The following is a 22,471-nucleotide window of genomic DNA, read 5'->3' as shown; positions in this document are numbered from 1 at the left end:
TTATTTCCTAAGTATTTATGTAGGAATACGAATTTAGACAATGGATATCCAAGGGATCTATCCGTATCTATTAACAAATAGTTAATTTTAACAGCGGAATTGTCATCCCTAATCATAGCTTTGTTATAATATATATATATATATATAATAGATTTCCTTTACGAGCAAATAATTGTAAAAGAAAAAAGAAGAAGAAGGAAACGATAACAAAAGCAACTCACCTGAATCGAGGTTGAACAATTCAAGTGCAATTTTGTATGAAATCGGTGAAGAAAAAGCCAAAATTATATTTTTTATTAAATTTAACTGATAAATTTTATTCTTTAGTTTTTAAGTAAAACAATCATAAAGATATATGAAACTACAACGAATAAACATTAAAAGTTAAATTTTATAAATTTAAAATTAAATTAATATACAAATATTAATGTTAGAAATTAAATTTATTTATATACCAATTTTAAAATCTGTCGTGTTACGTAAGAGTTGATGTTTTGTAATTGAGTCTCATTGTATTTAGTTTACTTTTTTTTTTTTTTTACTTTAAAGACCAGAAGTAAAAAGGAAAGAGGCCTAGAAATGAAATCTGGATAAAATAGCCCAAGCCCATAAATGTGAATGACAAAAAGGCAAAAGAGAATTTCACAGAGTGAGGACAATTCTTGGGAGAACTTGGATCGAAGTAAATTATCAACATTCCAATTGAAAACAGGTATGAAAAGAGAATTTTTTTTAATTTTTTGTAGATAAGCCTAAATCTCTGTAATAATGGTGTTTTCGAGTGTTGTTAGTGTGGAGTTTTAGTTGAATTTGAATCAGGCTCAGGGTCAAATTTTGCAATCATCGCAATAAGATCTTGATCGGTTTCTTTATTTTTCTTTTTTATCAGTCTGGGTGTTGAATTATTGCTTTTGAATGTTCTGTTTGATATGTGATTTTCTGGGTTTGTGGGAAAATATTTAGGGAAAGAAGGCTGAAATGGAGACGGCAGGTGGAGGTGGAATCACAGAAAATAGGGATATGGAGATGGATGTTGATGATATGGATTCTTTGTTTGAAGGGATGGTGCTTTTTACACCATCCCAGTTGGTAGAAGACCGTGAATTAGAACAAAAGCAAGATCTTGATCATCCCAAACTTGAACTCAAACCTGAACCTGAACCCGAACCCGAACCCAAACCCGATTCACTAAATTCAAAGCAGCAGCATCAAGGGATTCAGGAGCCCCTTGATGAGAATCTGTTCTCTGACCTTGTTCTTCAAACCCCACTCGATCAGCCTGAACTCCAACCCGAAGCCAAACATGAACCTGAACCAGGGCCACCTTCTGCAACTGCCTTCGTTCGGCAGACATCTTCAACTTTTCGAAAGAAAAAGAAAGCTACTGGATTCAGGATTGGATATGGTAGAGATCACCAGATTAATAATATTGATGCTGATGGTCATGGTACTGGTACCGGATCTGGGATTGGATATGGTACAGATGATCGGATTGATGATAATTTGAATAGTCACAATGTTAACGATCATGTGCAACCATCTCCTTCTCTTCATACCAGTGCGACTACAAGTACTACAGTATCATTGGTTTCAGAGTCTGATTCAGAACTTCATCAAGTCCAGGCTCAGCAGCAACAGCAACAACAACAACAACAACAATCTGTTGATGATGCTGAATCCCGATTTGAGCTAATCAAGGCCCGGATTTTTGATAAGCTCAACCATGCTCGTGAATTGGCTGTCTCCGTATCTGCAGCTCGGAAGGACTCCATCAGGAGGAGAAGAAAGGCTGCTGATGATCTTCATTTAGCGACTATTGGACATGGGGAGCTTGAAAAGCAATTGGAGGATGCTTGTGAAGCTGAAGATTTCGAGGCTGCTGATAGGATCAATGAGAGCCTTGCTGCTGCTGACAAGGATAAACAATCTCTTCTTACTGCTCTTCGAGATGCTGAGGCTCAATGCAATGCTATTGATTCCAAAATGCTTGAGGTTCTCAACTGCCAGATTGCAGTTGAGGAGGAGTGTGCCACTTTGCTCCATGGTTTCTCTGAGGTCAGTCATCCAACCATCAATGGCAAAATTGCCCAATGGCTTATCGTATTAATCTTTCATGGATCTAAATTGCTTATATATGTAGTGAGTTTTTTTACAAGTAATTGCTAGCTTATGTGTTATGAGGGGGATTCCACTATTACATGGTTGTGCTTTTCAGATCTGACCCTTGTTTCTCTTTCCATAGGATGCTATGAGTAATGCTGATTCGGTTTTCAAGAAATCAGAAGCTCAATCCTCAGAAGAAAGGGAGAAATGGCTTTCTTCGACTGAAGCCTTGGAGTTGAACAAGATAGAATTACAAATTGAGGCACATTTAGTAGACAATGCTCGTGCGGCATTCAACACTTCCCTTGACAGCTTGATTGAAGATGATAAGAGAGAAAAAGAATTTCTCTGTAATCAAAAGGATATCTTGACCGATGAACTGCAAAAACTAATTGCCTTAGTGACAGAAAAGGAAAAGGAAATTGCCGAAAATGATTCTAAAATGAAACAAGTAGACCAAAGGATTGCTGATACAATATCTGGGTTTCAAGAGATGCAATCAAGCATTGACTCCAAGGATGAAAGCTTACAATCTCATCTTTCCCAGATGGAAACAGACAGTGAAACTCTATCAAAGAAAAAGGAAGAAATCGACAAACTCCTTGCTGAAGAAAAATATAGGGGTATTAAACTCAAGGAACTTGCCGAGATTTCTTTAGGAGAAGCAAAAATGTACCAGGAAGTTGTTGGACTAAGAAAAAGTTTGCTATCCTCTGTTTTGAAGTCAATGGAAGATAAAGTGAGGCTCGCAAAGACCGAAGAGAAGCTTTCTAAGGATGTCCAAATACTTCAACTTGAGGCTTCTACAGCGAGAGCCTCCTTGCAGGTTCGTTTTTGTTCACCAATACATAAAAGATACAGATTTTGCTATATTGTATATGTTCCATTACTTCATCGTTTGACTCCCAACATGAGGTACATTCTTATTTCCTTCATCCAGTATGAGATTCAAACCCTCAAGCTGTTCTAAAGCACTATCTAATGGTCCTACTTTGTGAATTTGAACACGCACAATTTAGATTGAATTCCTCGTCTTGCCTTGGATTAGTTCTTTATCAACATACTGTAATCATACATCTAGGAAAGCATCATATACTTATCCTTAATATCATTACTGAATCCATCAATAACCAATTCTTCCTATAGAACAATTTCAGTATCATGAAAATCGATCAGGGGATTGTTAAATACCATGATGTTGTATAGTAGTCTGTTTCATTTGATTTTAGTACCTGCTAATAATCGTAGTACACAAGATTTCAGTATTTGTTTCTCTTTTTCCCCTCCCTTTTATGGTGCTAGTAGTTGATTAAATTTCCCCTCTATGGATTTTAGGAATTATCTTCAACAAAATCGAGCATTCAGCAAAATATAGCATCTTTAAAGCAGAGGATCTATTTCATAGACAAAATGGTTCCGGAGCTCGAAGCAGAAAAGAAGGTTGCTGCTGCTTCGAGAAATTTCAAGGAAGCTGCACGATTAGCTGCTGAAGCAAAATCTTTAAGCACTGAAAAGGAACGTGTACAGATCGAAATGGACAAAGCCGTGTTGGATCTTGGGAAACTGGAGGAAGAGATAAAGCGTACTATGGATAAATTGCAGGAAATTGAAGGACTGATTTTATCGAAAGAAAAAGAACTGGCAATGGCTAGGTTCCAGAGGTTACTTCTAATTGCTGGTGCTGCTAAAGCAGAACGATCAGCAGCTCTAGAGTTGGGTGATGAGGAAGAGGCCAACCTTCTACTTGCAGAGGCTGATGCAGCTAATTCTGAAGCAAAAGAGCTTCAACCAAAATATAATCTGAAAGAAGAAGAATTTGAAGATTTACCGAAACACTTCATCTCCCTGGAACTTGTAACACGCCTTGGCCGTACGAAATTAGCAGATTTGGCTGCAATGTCCGGTGCCTGATGATTAGGGTAGCTTTTTTATGCTTATGGATTCAAAAACCAACTTGCCTTCTTCAGTGCGAAGTCTGGGTTTGCCATTTTTCTCTTCTGCAGCTCCGCATAATTTCTTAATGCTTCTTCGAAAACAACACCATTTGGGGCACCACCCTGGATCATGTTTTGCTTTTAACTTTCCATGCCTGCTTTGGGTCATTCAATGCATGCAACCAAAATGATGGATCTTTGGGAAGTGTAGTGTTGAAAGCGAATACAAGGATTTGAGAACCAGGCATTGCTTCTGAAATCATGCTTCTAAAATGGTAAATTAAGTTCTGAATTTGGCAGGCTAGTTTTATATGATCATTTTATAATTCTGTTCTTGTACTTCATTGGAATCGGTTTTCTGCAAGTATCTGAACTTACAGGCTAAAATTTGCATACTGCATGAACATCCTAGGCGTCTTGTTTTCGTTTTTCTTGAAGGATGTATGTCCGGCACATATCTGAAAATGGGTTTGGGATATGACCTTATAAATATCCTCCAAATAATAAAAACTTGGAAAAAAAAATGGAATATGCCCGTGGAAGTATCATGCAAATTCTTATCTTTTCCCCTCATAATTCTGATCTAATATTATGAAACTCGATCAAGAGCCTTTTGCTATGCTTCCATTCTGGCAGGTTAAAGGGTCTAGTATTCATTATGTACGTTAATCCACTGTAAATAAAATTCCATCCTAAATTAGGAAATCTAATTATAGAATTTCTATTTTGCAGGGTGGATATGGGAATGGAAGATCTATGTGCCAGTTTCATCAACAAAGCTAAAGGTGATAACAAGTTTGTATTCTGAATCTAATTTTCATGTTAATATATATATAAATCTTGATCAGGCAAAATGCTGAGTACAGTGCTGGTTTCTCTTATGACATTTTGTTGTCGTTGAATTTGTTCTTGAGAAATTCATTGCAAATTTCAAAATTCTGGATGATTTCCAACATTGCTTAAAACAAATGTTTTTCCGACTCTGTTTTTGAAGTATCCATATCCGATACTCATGTTCAATGAATGTTTTTGTTGAAGTATTCATATCTGGCACCTAAATTTTTTTCATAAATTCTCCAAATACGTAAAAAAAAAAAACTTATAAAAATTAAAAATGCATGTACTCGTATCTGATATTCAAAACCCGAATCTAACAATTTATAAGAGTTGAAATTCGCATTTCTTTCAAAATGGATTGCTTAAAATTTTCAGCTCTTTTCAAGTTCGGGTTTGTTTCATGTTTTGGGTCATTTCAGGTTCTTGATTATATTTTTCGAGTTATTTATACAAGTCATTTCAGATTTTGATCATTTTAATTTTGGTAAACCGGATTGAACTTCCCTTTGTTCTCATATCTTATATTCAAGACCCCAGTCTAGGTAATAGGCTTGAAACTGACATTTCATTCAAGTAGGTTGCATTACACCTGTTAATTGGATGTACGGGTTAGTTTTCATCAGGTTGTCAATCATGCTTTTTAACTTGGTGGTTGGGTTATTTTAGATTCAAGTTATTTCGATTAGTTCATTTTAGATACAAGTCATTTTTAAGTTCAAGTTGATTTTTGATGGTCAAATTTGACCATTGGATTCAGTTCAAAACTGAAATTTAATGAATCTCTCTCTTGTTCCAAATGAGTTTTATTGACTTGTCTTGTGTCTAGGGTTGGGCCTGGTCCAAAAAAATCTTACTTGATACTTGACCCGTTTTCTAAACGAGCATTTTTTTTTGTTCAAATTCATTTTTCAGGTTTATATTCTTTCCCAAATTCAGCTAGGTGGTCTGACCCATGGATGGGTTTATCCTGAGTTGTTTTCTATTCCATACAATCAAATTGAAAATTTAAATATATTTGAACCTTGACCAGAATAAATTTAGCAATGGCTCACCATGGTGAGATTTAAACCTAGAATAAGTCTGGGAGGAAACCCACTCATAGTATTCACACAATGTGAGACTTGATCATAGGAAACTTTGTTCTTAGGGCCTTAACTTTGTCACTAAACCAATGTCTCATCAGCTATATTTTTTTAAGGAGTTTATAACAAGGGTGAAACCACAATTTTTTTAGAGGAGTCAAAAGTATATCCTAAATATTCAAGGGCCAAAATGAAAATTTATCACTGTACTAATTTGTATTCTTAAAGTTTCCAAAGGGGCTCCAAAGCAATTATATTGTAACAAATTTGTATTCTTAGAGTTTTCAAATATATATGATTTCAAATTTATGTTATTTAACGTGAAACTAGTTATATTTTAACAATATTTTAATTTAGCTTTTTAAATTTAACTTGAACAAGTTCATTCGATTTGACTCGAGTCAAATTTTATATCACTTAATTCAATTCAAATTTAGGACGACGAGAAGAATGCTCACCCCTACAAACATGGACAATCTTTTCTCCTACTCTTCAATTAAAAAAACCATGGATTTCTTTTAAAAGAGTTAGTTTTAAGTACAATTGAACTAATAATTGAAATATAAACAAATTTAAATTAAAATAATTCTAGACAAAATTCAAACATGATGAGACTAGATTCAAAATAAAATCTGATCTAAAAATTCACATATGATTTATAAATGGTGAGACTCGAATTTAGAAACGACAATATTAAGGCCTCATCATTAAACTAAGGCCTAATTGGCTTTAATATTTTAAGTTAAGTGTAATCAATTTAATTGATTAAAATTATCAAAACCTTACATAAAATATTAATAATAAAAAATGAACACATGTTATGTTTTTAACTTTACTTATAGAGTCGCTAACAACCTCTTAACCCAACCCATTCCTCCCTCAATTTAAAAACAAATGAAGTTTAAAAACTCTACAATTCTGTGCATTGCTTTGGAGTCTTTAGAGGTTACAAGCAAGATGGAAAAGGTGTTATTAGAAGTGTTTATGGGTCGAGTTGAGTATAGGTTTAAGCATGATATCAACACATTTTTATAGTTGTCTAAACCAGGCTTGACCCAGAGTATAGGCCTAAAATTTTGCCCAAACTTCTCATATTTGCAAATAATTAACCTAGGTTCATTTCAAGCCTGTCAATATTTATTAAAATTTTAAAAGTTATTTTTAATTGAATATTTAATAATTCTATATATTTTTATTTATTAAAATTTTATATATTGACATCATAACTTTTTTTAATGTTTACATTATAGGAGTATTATATATTACTATAGATTTAATTTTTACTGCGCTATAAAGTACATAATATATAATTACATAATATAAAATATTATGAACTTAAAAATGGGTCAAGTCAAGCTCGGGTCCAGAACGTTCAAGCCTAAGTTCAATCCATATTTTAAACGAGCATAATTTTTTTTGCCTAAACTTATTTTTCAAGCCTAACATTTTTACTCATAGTGGGCCTTTGAGCCTGGATGAATAGTCTACTCTATAAACAAGTCTAGATATTATATGTTATTGGATATAGTAAAAAAATAGGTACATAAAAATGAACATGTATCATTTTTTTTTTACAACAAAAATGTGAACCTAACCTAATTCTAGGATAAGTGAACACCCACCCAACCAATTGGCCTTAATTTGAGATTTGTAAGAAGTGCATGAAATAATTACTCTAATAAACAAATATAAAAATGTTTTTTTATTATATACTCTTTTCATTTGAAAATTATATAATTCTTTATTTATTATATTTTAATCAACATTTTTATTATTTTAAGTTTGGACTTAGTGTAAAAAGTTTTATCATAACACTAGTGATTTATTTGACCCACTTCATAAGTTTTTGAACAAGAAGATTTGAGGAATTTTCACTTTAATTCCATATTAAATATTAAATTTTGTTACGCTTACGATAAAGGTTAAAATAGAATCATGTAATAAATATATTTATAAAAATTAATATAAATAATAAAATATGCTTTGATTGAATGATAAAATATAAATACTGAAAACTATAAAGCTTAGGGTTCAAATTTTATTACGTATTTATTTATTTTCTATAGAAAAGATATAAAATAATAAAAATATATTCAAAATAATATAATTTACTTTGTAAAGTAATAAAATTTTGTCATTACTCAATTAAGTTGATTTTCGATTGATTTGTAACCCTAAACTTAATAGAGAGATTAATATTAATATTTTTTTCTTGAAAAACTGATAAAAGCATGAAAAAATGTATACATTAAAGAAAATTATGAGAAAATAAAATAAAAAGTCAAGTTGACCAAACTAAATAATAATGTAACCACAAGCAAAAAGTCCAAATAAAACCCTAAATATAGGTGAGAAAAAAACCTTTAAAATAGTGTTTTTCTTTTATAAGTTAATTGTCAACTTATTTTAGTAAATTGAAACCCTTTAATTTGCAATATACAATTCACCTACAATCTCTTCTATATTTCGTATTCAAAGATCAAAGATTCAATTGAGACGTCGATTGAGTCTTAGTTTAATTGACATGGTCATTGCAGTCAATATAGGAGAAGGGAGGGATTTGAGTATGCTGAAGCACATTATCCTTCTATTTATGAGTTGAGGAGGGACTATGAATAATTGTAAATATTATATAATCGAGGTTGTTTAAAAAAAATCAATTAAGATAAATTTAATCAACCGATTATGGAAAAACTTCAAACAAATTTCTTTTTAAAATAATATATTATAAGTTAATTGTCAACTTATTTTAGTAAATTTGCAATTTACATTTCACCTAAAATCTCTTCTCATGTATTCAAAGATCCAATTTAGTCAAGCAATTAAGACAAAACTTCCTATTAATCTCATTTTAACTGGCTGGAAAAGATTCCCCCTTTGCTTGCAATCACTCACCCCCCAATTAATATGTTTAATTATTTATTTAAAAAAAACAACTTTTATTCTAAAATGTCCAATTAATAATGTATGATTTTTTTATATGATTATTTATTTGATTCACAAAATTCTTTTTAACATTAATTTCGTTATAAAATTTTATTATATCCGCTTTTTTCAACCTTTAAAATAAGAGAATAATGCACTTTAATACACTCGAACCCACGTCTTTCTGCACTGACAACAATATCAATGTCAATCGAGCTAAAACTCAATCGACTCATTGACGAAAATTTTAAATTCAACAACATATTAAATATATATTTTAAAATTCATATCTAATAATAAATTTTTTAAAATTTTAATATTATTTTAAATAATAAAATAATTTTTCAATCTTATTCGAGTTTGATTGGATTTTATTACAAATTTATGATATTGGGAGATAGGATCATTTAGATGTCCGACAAAAACTCTAAACATTATTCCAATTTCCAAACACATTTTATCGGTTTAATTAAATCTTAATTTAATGATAAAAGTCGAGCTATGACCAACACCTCTAAAGTTGGTTGGAACTTGTAGCCCTTCTTTCTTAAATAAAAAAATATTTTTGATACCGCAAATATTTATCTTCAATAGTAATTATTATTATTTTCTCGTTCGATATACTTTTTAAAAGGATAAATACTTGATTATAAAATATGATCTAATCTTATAAGGAAATATCGAACTCTCAACTATATAATTAAAAGATAAGACGAACAACCATTACATCCCACCTCGTAAATAGTCAATGTTACATCCGAGATGGTCAAACAATTCTTATATTTAAAGGACTTTGGAATCTGTGTTAGATCTAATACAGATCTTCAAACAACTAATAATAGAGGCGGTATTAAATAAATGAGAGGATCACGTGAGTTGATTAACATAACACAGTTGGGGAATCTTGTAAAGCTCTTTCAACCTCAAAATTATATAAATATAAAACAAATATCGATGATTTTTTTAAGCTCTACTCGGAAATATCAATTTAATATTTTAGTATCTAATATATTATAATGTTCTAATTTTACTATCTTTTAAATATTATATAAGTAAATTTATCGTGTAATAAATTAAAAGAAGAATAATTACGATTCGACGTAGTTGAACTCATGTCCTTATGCATAGGCAACAATATCACACAATTTAATTCACTAAAAGGTTGGGATTTGAATACTATTTTATGAAATTATTTTCTATACCATTTAGAGATATAAATTATTTCTGTTGAGTAATGTTTTCTCATATCGTATTAAGAGAAACACATGGGGTATTTATACATGTTCCTACTGCTACTATTACAGCTTACAATAGAGCCCGTTGTTTTTTCTTGGTCTTTGGGTCGATGGTACTGACATTCTTTGAGTCTCCCTTGGTTTTTTGGACGCTTGCCTACGGAGCACGCGGCCCTTTCTAATCCTAGGACTAACTCCCCTAGTGAACCTCGCACCTGCCAGTCACGAGCAGGGATCCTTTGCAGGGCTTGCGACCACTTCCATAGACATAGCTCACAACCTCGTCCCTACGAGGCTTACACGAGCTCTCTTCTCGTGACCTCATTCCTGCGAGGCTTACGGGAGTTTCCCTTGTGGGCTTCTCACGCGAGCTATCTTTGCGAACATCTAACATTCTCGCGAGGTCCTCAGCTGACTGTGCCTGTAGGCGAACATTCTTCTTCCAGTCGAAGATCTAGATCCTATCGATCACTTAAGCTAGCAGTTCTAAATCCTAACAATTTCACACTTTTTTTTTTTTACATATCACTCTATAATTATTTAATTCAATGATTTTTTTTAATGCAATTATCATTATTATAGTCGTATGTTTAGGTGGTCACTTTAAGTCCTTACAAAGTTGGTTAAATTGAATTTCAAATAATTTTTATTTTTATTTTTTGTTATTCTTGTTGAGAGTGGATTTTAATCTAAAGAACTAAATTAAAATTAAAAATGAGATTATAATTTGAAATTGTTATTGTAATTATAATCTGGCAAATCTAGGATATGGGACTCAAAAAAAAATTTTATTTGAGTTCAAGAAAAATAATTCAAATAAATTTTGGCAAATTTCGGCACCCAGAGGAGAAATTTTCTGAGAATCATATTAGTATTTGAATAATAATAATAATAATAGAGATTCTAGTAAGATATGAATAATCAAAATATAATAATCTGACAAATAATATTAATTGATATTGTTGCCAATAAGAAAAACGTAAATTGAGTGTATTGACACCTATTTTTGTTTTGTTTATAAGTAGGAGAGAGGTAAAAAAAAAAAAAAAGAACAGACATGATCAAAACCATTTAGACGTATATATATAAAGTGATATTCTATCACAAAATTGAAGGTCTATTTAAAAAGGACTTACATTAAGGATAAACTACAACAAATGATTAGAAAGTTGAGTTTAGTGGCTTTAAGAGACATTCATAAAAGAACATAAAAAAGAAACATCTATGTCCTCTTCCACAATCCTAATACATTTCATTCCAAGAAAGTTTCCATGACATCATTGTACATCCTGGCCTTGGAGTTCCGGTACTCGCCGGGTCGTGCTGGTGATGGTCGGCCAAAGTTGATTACAAAAACATCATCGTTCTAGCCGGCAATTGAAAGCATTTCTAAAACTTGTTTTTCATCCTTGTATTATCTGGATGACTATCCAAGCTCAATCTAAGCTCAAGAACTCGTTCGGGTTTGCGCCGATATCTGCGTTATGGTTCGAGTCTTTTCCTTCGAGTATAAGAGAGTGGTGGTTTGTTTCTGGTTTGTTTCCTAAATTCTTGGAGTTGAATAAAAGCTTGGCATCTTCGGTTCGTCCGGTGAGAGCACTGAAGAAGCTCAAGCCATTAGGCCATTTGATGTCGTTTTCATGCTCAACCATCATGTCTTCCATTCGGGTTTCTGATGAACGAGGTAGTAGAAACATGTGGGTTTCGTCTTTGGGTTGTGGAAATCCAAGTCTAGCCGGGTTCTGAAAATTAGGCGAAGCAAGCATCGGATTAGTTGCCGGCGGAAGTGGTCTCTGGTTCCAGTTGAAAAGTGGAGGTGGTCGGGTTGGAACGGAAGTCTGCTTTGAAGGAATCGTTGATAAAGACGGACCGTTTCTGTTGGATGAAAACAACTGGGACAGATAGAAACCAGATTGATACCCAAGAGATTCAAAGGTATGCCTCATTCTTAGCACAAAATGAAGGTCTTCAGGAATCTGAGGATTCACACAAAATAAAACCCGAATTTCAATCCCAAAAATCGACCGTGAAAAAACACGGAAATTACATCGAAGAGCTACTTTATGATCAACTAAACAACTAGTAATCATAAAATTTCACATTAAAAACCAGACTGATGTTAAAGAGATTCAAAAGCAAGTCTTCATGAATCTGAGGATTCACAGAAGATCAAAAGACCACCGAACTTCAATATCGAACCACGAAAAGTCGAAAAAAACCCAGAAATTACATTTCGAAAAGCTACTCTACAATCAACCAAACAACGAGTAATCATGAGATCAAAAGGTATCTAGAGGATTCGCACAATGAGATCAAAAGACTGGACTTCTAATCTCGAAAATCAACATCGAAAAGCGAAGAACGCTATAATCAACTAAAGAATTGATAAATAAAAAAATTTTCATCAGACTCACAATCTTGCAAGAACCCAACTGGAGAAGACCATGGCCAGCTTGAATAACAGCAATAGTCTGCTCAACAAAAAATTTGAAAAAAGAAAAAAACAAGAAATCATTAAAATCCAACTCATTAGACAAACAAAAGTGGGAAAAAAACCAAAAAATATAAAATTGAAATTGGAAAGCTTCATTTTTGCTGACCTGAATGCCTGAATCAAATTGATCAGTCCATTCAGGAGGAAGCTGCAATTAAAACAAACAACAAAAAGGGCAGATTAAATCATAGTTTGCTGGACTCGGGTATTTCGAGGATGTTACTCGAACTTATGGGCTAGGTTTTGCGGTTTTGAGTGTTAGATAGGAGTATATGCATCCCGAGTCGAGTAACATAGTTTAATGGTGGAAAATAATTGAAATTAAAGAGAAAGGCATAAAAGAATTACAGCATCAAAAGAACTTTGCCAATAATTGGAGATATTGGGTTCACATTCAGTTGGTTCTTTGAATACCCATTTATGACACTTATCTGATGCAACTTTCCCCATTAACCTGTTTCAACATATCAAAATCAAACACCACAAAACATATACATACACATATATATATATACATAGATTTCCATTTATTTAGAGAGAGATCAATGAGCGATTGAATTGAATATATGTATATATGTTTATTATAATGAAAACACCTACCCAGTACCCACCCTTCTCCATAATTATATAACTGAATAGACATTTTGCTGAAAGCTTTCCTCACAGGATCTTCTCCTTCAATCTCTTCCAAACATTCTGTTGTAACCCTTCCTTTGCAAAATCCATCTTCCCACATCAACATCCTTTAAATCACAAATTAAGAAAAACCCGTATCATGGAATCAAAAACTATCCTCATTTTCCTCTGTAACTTTTCCCAGGAAACAAACAGCAAGAAAAGAAGAAAACTTACAAGCTGCCGTTATCATCTCCAACCTTGCAACCGTTACCACCTCTCACTCTCCTACACACCAAAAACGAAGAAGAAAACCCATTAAGTCAAAACAAAAGATTGAAACTTTTAGTAAGTGATGAAGATATAAATACAAAGATTTTTCAAAAAGGGAAAAAGGGAAGATATACGGGCGAGGACGGATGGTCCAGAAAACAGAGTAAGTCCAATCTGAGTTGAGACAAACGGTTCTAAGTGCTTCATGAAGGGCCATCATCCCCACAGCTTCTTTGCTCCTATCAGCTGAACCTGAGCCCACCATCTTTTTCTTTTTTTCTCTTTGAAAACAACAATGTCTGCTAGTGCTATCTGCTACTTCTGTTGCTGTTGCTGGCTGCCCCCTTTTGCTACTTTCTCTTGGTTTTTAAGCTTGTTTAAAAAAAAGCTGCTGCCTTTGAAGATTATCACAAACCACAAAGCAAACCTCTTTCTTTCCTTTTTTTTTCCTCTCAAAGACACAAACCGTGTAACTTTTGATTCAAAAATACTTAATTTGTATCCAAATTTATAAATAACACCAGTTGATATATTAAGATTAGATTATACTTTTTTTTATTTATTAAAAATAAATAAATTATTTTATATATATTAAATTAAATAGTAAAATTATTTATAAAAAGAATGGTTGTCTTATAATCTAACTTATGAATTATTTTATCTATTTTTTAATAAAACAATAAAATATGTACAACTTTTACTCATTACAATAAATTCTATACATATAATTGACTACTAAATTAATATATACAATTGATAGAAGTAATAAAATATGTATAAAAATATTAAAATAAAATTTTAATTGATTTATAATTTTTTTATTATATGTATATTTCTATTAGTTTTTAAAGAAAAAAATTGATTATGGGGCTATACGATGAGTTTCGGTAAGGAGCCAATCTTTAAAGTTGAAACAAGAGCGATGTTGGAACGTTAAAGTTGAGTGTGATAATGCTTTGTTGGTTGAATTACTTTTGTTAGATGAAGGAGCTAGTAGTAGAGGTGCTCATGGGCCGGGCGGCCCGGTCCGGCCCGATGGTCCGCCCTAAATATGGGAGAGTTTGGATAAAAATATAGGCCCGAAATATAGGCTTGGGTAAAAAAATGAGGCCCGATTAAAAAAAGAGCCGGGCCTCAGGCACCACTTTTTTGGCCTGGGCCCAGGCCGGCCCGAATATAATAAATATTTTTATTTTTTATTTTTTTAAATTTTAAAATACTTTTTTAATTTTTTTAATTTTAAAATATTTTTAAAATAATTTTTTTAAATTTTTTATTTTTTAAAATAAATTTTTGGTATTTATTTAAAAAACGGGCAGAGCCGGGCTTATGATTTTTTTCCCGGGCCAGGCCTGGGCAAAATTTTATGCCCATATTTCGGGCATCTTCAACAATATAAGAGGAGAACCTATTCCAAACTTGGCAACATCAACAGGAAGAGAAAAACTTTTGCAAGTTCAATATGACAATGATGTTTTGCTTCTTCAAACTAAATCAACCCTAAATTTCATATGTATAGCTTAATAACAATGTTGAGACTCGAATTTAAAATTAAATGTAAAACTAAAGTTGTTTTATATTTTTTTCGTATCTTTTGTACTATTAATATTTTAATGATCTAACCGTTATATTTCATATTCCATTTATAGAGATCATGCATGTAAAAGTCGATATAAACTAAAATTTTCTAACTATTTATTTTATGTAAAAAATACATACGCTCAATAAATATTAATAGATATAGTATTTTAGATCAATATGATAAAGATACCGGTTTGGTTAGAAAATTTACACGCGTAACAAGTACAATTATATTGATAAATTCAGATCATTAAAATTTTAATCATACAAAAGATATGAAAGAACATAAAACAACTTTACTTTTACACCAATATAAGTGAATCCTTCTCCAAAAAATAAATATTTTATACCACATATTATGAAAATAGAAAGACTTGTTTGATGATTGAATTTGAGATTAGTGTCTATTGATATTTTAGTTCAATGGAAATTTTTATCATGTACACAACTCGAATTATACCTTTTCATTTGAAAAATATATATATATAATTATTTATTTGCACCCTTTTAGACTTCATATTTTCAACCACTTGACTTTAATATCATATATATTTCTATCAAAATAATTTTTTAAGTAAAATGATAAAAGCATGAAGAAAAGAATGCATACTTAAAAAATTATGAGCAAAATAAAATAAAAAGTCAAGTTGACCAAACTAAATGATGTAACCACAAGCCAAAAAGTCCAAAGAAAACCCTGAATATAGGTGAGAAAAAACCTTTAAAATAGTGTTTTTTATAAGTTAATTGTCAACTTATTTTAGTAAATTGAAAACCCTTTAATTTGCGGTATACAATTCACCTAAAATCTCTTCTATATTTGGTCACAATAATATAATGTATTCAAAGATCCAACTGAGATGCGGATTGAGTCTTAGGGTGAGTTTGAATGGACAATTGAATGCGGTGCAGTGCGTTTAGCTTGCTTTTTGTCTCACGCTATAATATATAATCTCATTGTTACCACAGTTTTTACACTAATCACAGGTAAACGCACCGCTCTTCCAAACCTATCCTTAGTTTTATTGGCATAGTCATTATTGTCAATACAGGAGGACGTAAGTTTGAGTACGCTGAAGCGCATTATCATCTTATTTATGGGTTGAACAGGGGCTATGGGTAATTCTAGACATTATATAAAAAAACAGATATAATCATAACTTATAATGAGATTGTTCAATCAATTAAGATAAATTTAATCAACCAATTAAGACAAAACTTCCTATTAATCTCATGGATGAAAATTTAGATTTTAATATATTTTTCTATAAAAAATAAAATATTTTTAAAAAATTCAACAATATTTAAACTAGTCATTGGAATTCATATTTAATAAATAGAAACATTTTATATAAATTTAATTATAAAATAAAATAATTTTATTTTTAATATTATTTTAAATAATAAATTAAATTTTAATTTGATTCCTTCACTTAAAATAAAAATATCTAGATGTGATCCAATCTTATTTGGCCAACATCTTTAAAGTCTAAAAGGAAAGTGATTGATATATATATACTATTATTAAATTTTGGTTGATTTCATATTGCTAATTAATTAAATATTATAATAAATATTTAAATTTAAATTTATAATAAATTTATAAAAAAACTTACGCATAGTCCGATTCGAATTAAAGATATCAAAATCTCAAAACCTCAACTTTATCATTTCAATTAAAAACTTTTTTTATTATAAATATATATATATAACATTAATTTTTTTTATCTAGGTCATTAGCAGGGCAAATCGAGGGGGTTTGGTAGGGCTTTCGCGCCCTAAAATGTAAAATTGTTATTTACGTCCTTAAATTTTTTTAAAATTTTAAATTAGTAAATATAAAATTGTACTTTAGTCCCCCTAAAATTATAAAAATTCGATTTAATTATTTAAAAATTATAAAGATATAAACTATAAAAAAATTAAAATTTCATTCGGCCCCCCTAAAAAACAGTTCTGACTTCGCCCCTGGTCATGAGTGTGTCATAATTTAATTTTTAATAATAAAAATAAATGATGATAATTAGATATGTTCATGGGTTAGACTTGAACATGAAATTAATACATGCTATATTTATCTAAATTGATTAGTATTTAAAACATATCTATTTTTTGAGTTTGAGTTAAAAGTTGAGAATTTTAAAATTTTTCCAACCTAATTCCCAACTAAAAAAAAAAGTTGATTATTGTTGTAGTTGTTGTATTATGAGGATTTAGGTGCATGCACTTGAAAACCTTCTTTCTCTGGAAATATATAAATACAAATAAATGTACGGACTTTTCATATGTATTAATCATTTGGAGTTGTTTTTCTTTTTGAGAAATTCATTTTAATATTGTAAATTATTAAAATGAAATAAAGATGCAATAAATTCTATTTTGGGCAAATTACACCAATAGTCACTAACTTTGGGGTAGTTGACAAAACAATCACATAGATTTTATTTCAGTCACTCAACTTTAGAAAAATAACAAAACAGTCACTAACGCTATAAAAAACTGACAAATCAGTCATTTACTAACATTTTCTATTATTGTCTTAATGGGATCGCCGATGTGGACAATTAACTTATCACATTGGAAACCCAATTAACCCAATTAGCTGATGAGGCAGATTGACATGGAATTTACCTAAAATTAGGCCCAGAATGGAAAAAAAATTGGGGACAAAATGTTGGCAGACGAACCTAGAAAAGTTCTTAGCTATCATGAGGCATGAATTTTTTCCATAGTAGTGAAAATTGAAAATCGACAGCGAAAATGCTGAGTCTGGCATCAAAACGGTTGATTGGGCTAACGTCAAGGAGATCCCATCACATCCCGTTCATCGGCATCGGTTTAGTTGGAGCTCCTGCTTGTGGCGATGTTATGAAGCTTCAAATCAAAATCGACAACAAAATAACAAAAATCAGCAAAAACAAAAATACCAAATAGCAAGCATCCAAAATCAAACTAGTAAAAAAAGAGCAAGAATCCCTAATTGGTTTGCATCAAAAAAGGGAAGTAAAAAAAAAACTAAAAAAGAAAAGAATTGAAAGAGAAGAAACCCACACCCATTTTGGGTTTTGCGGGTTGGAGAACTCAAGCCAGTTCGATGATTCGAGTGGTTAAGAGTCATGGTTGGTCAAAGAAAAGCTATGGCCAGAATATAGTGGTGATCAGACGGTGGACGGCGAAGATCTGTTGAAGGCTTGCTCGAAGCTTAAAGTTTTTAATATTGAGATTTTGAAGGCCTATTGGGAAATCTGAAGTGAGATTTGAGAAGAGGAAAAGATGAGCCATTTGGTAATGACGATTGGCCAAAGAAGGCCATGAACGACAGTGACTAGAATTAAGAAAAAAATAAAAAGAGAAGAAAAAAAGGGACAAAGATTCAACAGATAACAGCAAACTAAGTGGTGACTCTACCTTGTAGGAACAAAACGGTCGCATCTAAGGTATGTCCATTTCCAAGTGGTGGCTCTACCTTGGAGGAACAAAACGGTCGCAGCTAAAGTATGTCCATTTCTTCTTCTTCTTCTTCTATTCTTCTTTTTTTTTTCTTTTCTTCTTTTCTGCTGCCCTAGTAGGGCTATGTGGCTGTTTAAATAATAGCTAACCCTCCAAAATGTCATGTCACTTTTCCGTTACGTCTGTATTAAATATTAGAAATTTTATTAAATATTTGGTGAAAATGATTATTAGAAAATTTTAGTTTTCTTTACTAATTTTATCTATCAAAATAAAATAAACCACATTACTTCTTCTCTTTGATCTTCTAATTTTTCCCTTTTCTTCACATTCTTTCTTCATAGTTATTACATAGGGTTAAGATTTGATATTTGCTTTGATCCCACAAAAAAATATATTTTGGTTTTTTAGGGAGGACAGTAATGGTACCCAACGGCTAAAACTTTTGGAAATATTCAATATTCCCTTAATTTTTTTTGAATGTTTTAATTAAACTCTCTTATTTTTTTAAAATTCATTAATCCCACAAATTTTTAAAATTGTAATCAAATCCTCAGTTCTTTTAAAATATTATCGTTACACTCCTATCTTTTTAAAAATTATAATTAAAACCCTTAAAATTTTGTATCAAAATCCATCATTGGATTTTTTATTGAGATTTATATGAATTTAGACTCTTTAACCTCATGTGTTAACTCTTTGAATGTGGTTATTTAAAGCAAGGTGACATTTTAAAAAATAAAATAAAATTATAGTATAATATCGTATAGTATCGCGTTTTCACAAATCATTACCATGGTAAAATTATATTTCGACCTAAATACCTACTATATGATTGAATTAACTATTTTAATTCCAACCTTTTGCTTCACCACCTTAATGACCTCTGCAAGGTATTTTCAATCCTATGCCAGTTTTTGTCTTTCTTTCTCCTAATTTGTGAGAAATTCGATTTAACCTTAATTGAAGTCAACGTCATGAATTGTTTCTTTGCATCATGTTAATTGTATATATTATAATACGTTTAAGGTTTAGGTTGCATATTGTTAATAAAAGTACATTATAATATCATAATTGTATAATAATTACTATATATTCATATTTTACGTATATATAACAATTAATATATTATATGTAGTTAAACATGTATGTATATATGTTTTTGTAATACAATATTTACTAAATATAATTATATCCCACATTATAAAATAAATTCATATTAATTATGATATTTTTAATTATATAAATATTAAGTTTTTTTATTTAAAGTAATTTAATTAATTGAGTTCATCAAACAAGATAAACTAAAGGAGATTTAAGAAAACAATATGTTAAAGAAAATATTTTTTCTAACAAAAAATATTACTAAATATTATATTTAATTAATTTTTTTTATTTTTTATAAAATATTTGTTAATTTGTGTAAATTATAATCATGATTTAAATTAGGTATTAATAGTTCAAGCAATATGTTAGAGGAGGTCTTGGCGAGGAAGCTTCAAGGAATGGGTTTTGTAACACCTCACACTGGACGTAGAGATTATGACTAGATCTCCAACCTTGCAACCATTGCATACACATGTGTATATATATATATATATATAGATTTCCATTTATTTAGAGAGAGATCAATGAGTGATTGAATTGAATATATGTATACATGTTTATTATAATGAAAACACCTACCCAGTACCCACCCTTCTCCATAATTATATAACTGAACATTTTGCTGAAAGCTTTCCTCACTGGATCTTCTCCTTCAATCTCTTCCAAACATTCTGTTGTAACCCTTCCTTTGCAAAATCCATCTTCCCACATCAACATCCTTTAAATCACAAATTAAGAAAACCCCGTATCATGGAATCAAAAACTATCCTCATTTTCCTCTGTAACTTTTCCCAGGAAACAAACAGCAAGAAAAGAAGAAAACTTACAAGCTGCCGTTATCATCTCCAACCTTGCAACCGTTACCACCTCTCACTCTCCTACACACCAAAAACGAAGAAGAAAACCCATTAAGTCAAAACAAAAGATTGAAACTTTTAGTAAGTGATGAAGATATAAATACAAAGATTTTTTAAAAAGGGAAAAAGGGAAGATATACGGGCGAGGACGGATGGTCCAGAAAACAGAGTAAGTCCAATCTGAGTTGAGACAAACGGTTCTAAGTGCTTCATGAAGGGCCATCATCCCCACAGCTTCTTTGCTCCTATCAGCTGAACCTGAGCCCACCATCTTTTTCTTTTTTTCTCTTTGAAAACATCAATGGCTGCTAGTGCTATCTGCTACTTCTGTTGCTGTTGCTGGCTGCCCCCTTTTGCTACTTTCTCTTGGTTTTTAAGCTTGTTTAGAAAAAAAGCTGCTGCCTTTGAAGATTATCACAAACCACAAAGCAAACCTCTTTCTTTCCTTTTTTTTTTTCCCTCTCTCAAGGACACAAACAGTGTAACTTTTGATTCAAAACTACTTAATTTGTATATAAATTTATAAATAACACCAGTTGATATATTAAGATTAGATTATACATTTTTTATTTATTAAAAATAAATAAATTATTTTATGTATGTTAGATTAAATAATAAAATTATTAATAAAAAGAACGGTTGTCTTATAATCTAACTTATGAATTATTTTATCTATTTTTTAATAAAACAATAAAATATGTACAACTTTTACTCATTGCAATAAATTATTACTAAATTAATATGTACAATTGATAGAAGTAATAAAACATATATAAAAATATTAAAATAAAATTTTAATTACTTTATAATTTTTTATTATATGTATATTTTCATTAGTTTTTAAAGAAAAAATTGATTATGGGGCTATGTGATGAGTTTGAATTGAGCAGTCTTTAAAGTTGAAGCAAGAACGATGTAGGAACGTCAAGTTGAGTGTCATAATGCTTTGTTAGTTGAATTACTTTTGTTTGATGGAGGAGCTAGTAGTAATATAGTGGAACTGCGATTGTTACATCGAAGTATATAGCAAGGTGGGTGACATTCGTGATGACCAAGGTGAATCTGTTTCGAATGTCGGGAAAACCTTTTTTCAATTTCAACATAGTGAGAGGGGGAACAATTCTAAGATTTGCAACATCAACACAATGAGAAGACTTTTACAACCTCAACATGGTGAAAGACTTCAACATCGCGAGGGGGGATGCAACATCAACATGGTAGGAAGAACATTTGCATCTTCAACAATATAAGAGGAGAACCTATTCCAAACTTGGCAACATCAACAGGAAGAGAAAAACTTTTGCAAGTTCAATATGGCAATGATGTTTTGCTTCTTCAAACTAAATCAACCCTAAATTTCATATGTATAGCTTAATAACAATGTTGAGACTCGAATTTTAAATTTAAAATTTAAAATTTCAATACTTTGATTTTGTCATTATGTTAAAACGTTTTTATTTTAAATTAAAATAACATATTAATAATAAAAATTATAAGGAGGATCTACTTACACCAAAGATAAGATGTAAAATTAAATGTAAAACTAAAGTTGTTTTATATTTTTCGTATCTTTTGTACGATTAATATTTTAATGATCTAACCGTTATATTTCATATTCCATTTATAGAGATCATGCATGTAAAAGTCTATATAAACTAAAATTTTCTAACTATTTATTTTATGTAAAAAATACATACGCTCAATAAATATTAATAGATATAGTATTTTAGATCAATATGATAAAAATACGGGTTTAGTTAGAAAATTTACATGCGTAATAAGTACAATTATATTGATAAATTTAACAGTTAGATCATTAAAATTTTAATCATACAAAAGATATGAAAGAACGAAACAACTTTAAACAACTTTACTTTTACACCAATATAAGTTAATCATTCTCCAAAAAATAAATATTTTATACCACATATTATGAAAATAGAAAGACTTGTTTGATGATTGAATTTGAGATTAGTGT

The 22,471-nt window shown here is 30.8% G+C and overlaps 2 protein-coding genes and 1 long non-coding RNA gene across 5 annotated transcripts; 1 reads left to right on the top strand and 2 right to left on the bottom strand.

Moving 5' to 3' along the window:
• The first annotated feature begins 570 nt into the window (after positions 1–570).
• Positions 571–5,006, top strand: LOC105766413 (uncharacterized). The gene is made up of 5 exons (XM_012585873.2): positions 571–712; positions 964–2,055; positions 2,243–2,929; positions 3,439–4,312; positions 4,770–5,006. Exons 2-4 carry the CDS (start codon positions 979–981, stop codon positions 4,012–4,014), a joined length of 2,340 nt encoding a protein of 779 aa, XP_012441327.1. The 5' UTR covers positions 571–712; positions 964–978; the 3' UTR covers positions 4,015–4,312; positions 4,770–5,006.
• Positions 5,007–11,198: 6,192 nt separating this feature from the next.
• LOC105766426 (protein RICE SALT SENSITIVE 3-like) lies at positions 11,199–20,969 on the bottom strand. 3 transcript variants are annotated; one of them, XM_052630115.1, is made up of 7 exons: positions 20,634–20,969; positions 20,464–20,514; positions 13,222–13,353; positions 12,959–13,064; positions 12,717–12,758; positions 12,531–12,587; positions 11,199–12,092 (listed from the first exon to the last, which is right to left on the bottom strand). In XM_052630115.1, exons 1-7 carry the CDS (start codon positions 20,762–20,764, stop codon positions 11,553–11,555), a joined length of 1,059 nt encoding a protein of 352 aa, XP_052486075.1. In that variant the 5' UTR covers positions 20,765–20,969; the 3' UTR covers positions 11,199–11,552. The 3 variants fall into 3 exon arrangements, with proteins under 3 accessions (XP_052486075.1, XP_052486074.1, XP_052486076.1); XM_052630114.1 differs by lacking the exon at positions 20,464–20,514 and adding an exon at positions 13,463–13,513; XM_052630116.1 differs by lacking the exons at positions 12,717–12,758; positions 20,464–20,514; positions 20,634–20,969 and adding exons at positions 13,463–13,513; positions 13,633–13,977.
• LOC128040970 (uncharacterized) lies at positions 17,498–18,626 on the bottom strand. The gene is made up of 2 exons (XR_008195735.1): positions 18,488–18,626; positions 17,498–17,953 (listed from the first exon to the last, which is right to left on the bottom strand). It is a non-coding gene; the product is annotated as an uncharacterized LOC128040970 (long non-coding RNA).
• Positions 20,970–22,471: the final 1,502 nt, after the last annotated feature.

This window comes from Gossypium raimondii, chromosome 5 (genome assembly GCF_025698545.1).
Source record: "Gossypium raimondii isolate GPD5lz chromosome 5, ASM2569854v1, whole genome shotgun sequence".
Taxonomy (NCBI): domain Eukaryota; kingdom Viridiplantae; phylum Streptophyta; class Magnoliopsida; order Malvales; family Malvaceae; genus Gossypium; species Gossypium raimondii.
Note: the sequence above shows the minus strand (reverse complement) of the source record. Positions and strands in the feature narration are given on the sequence as shown.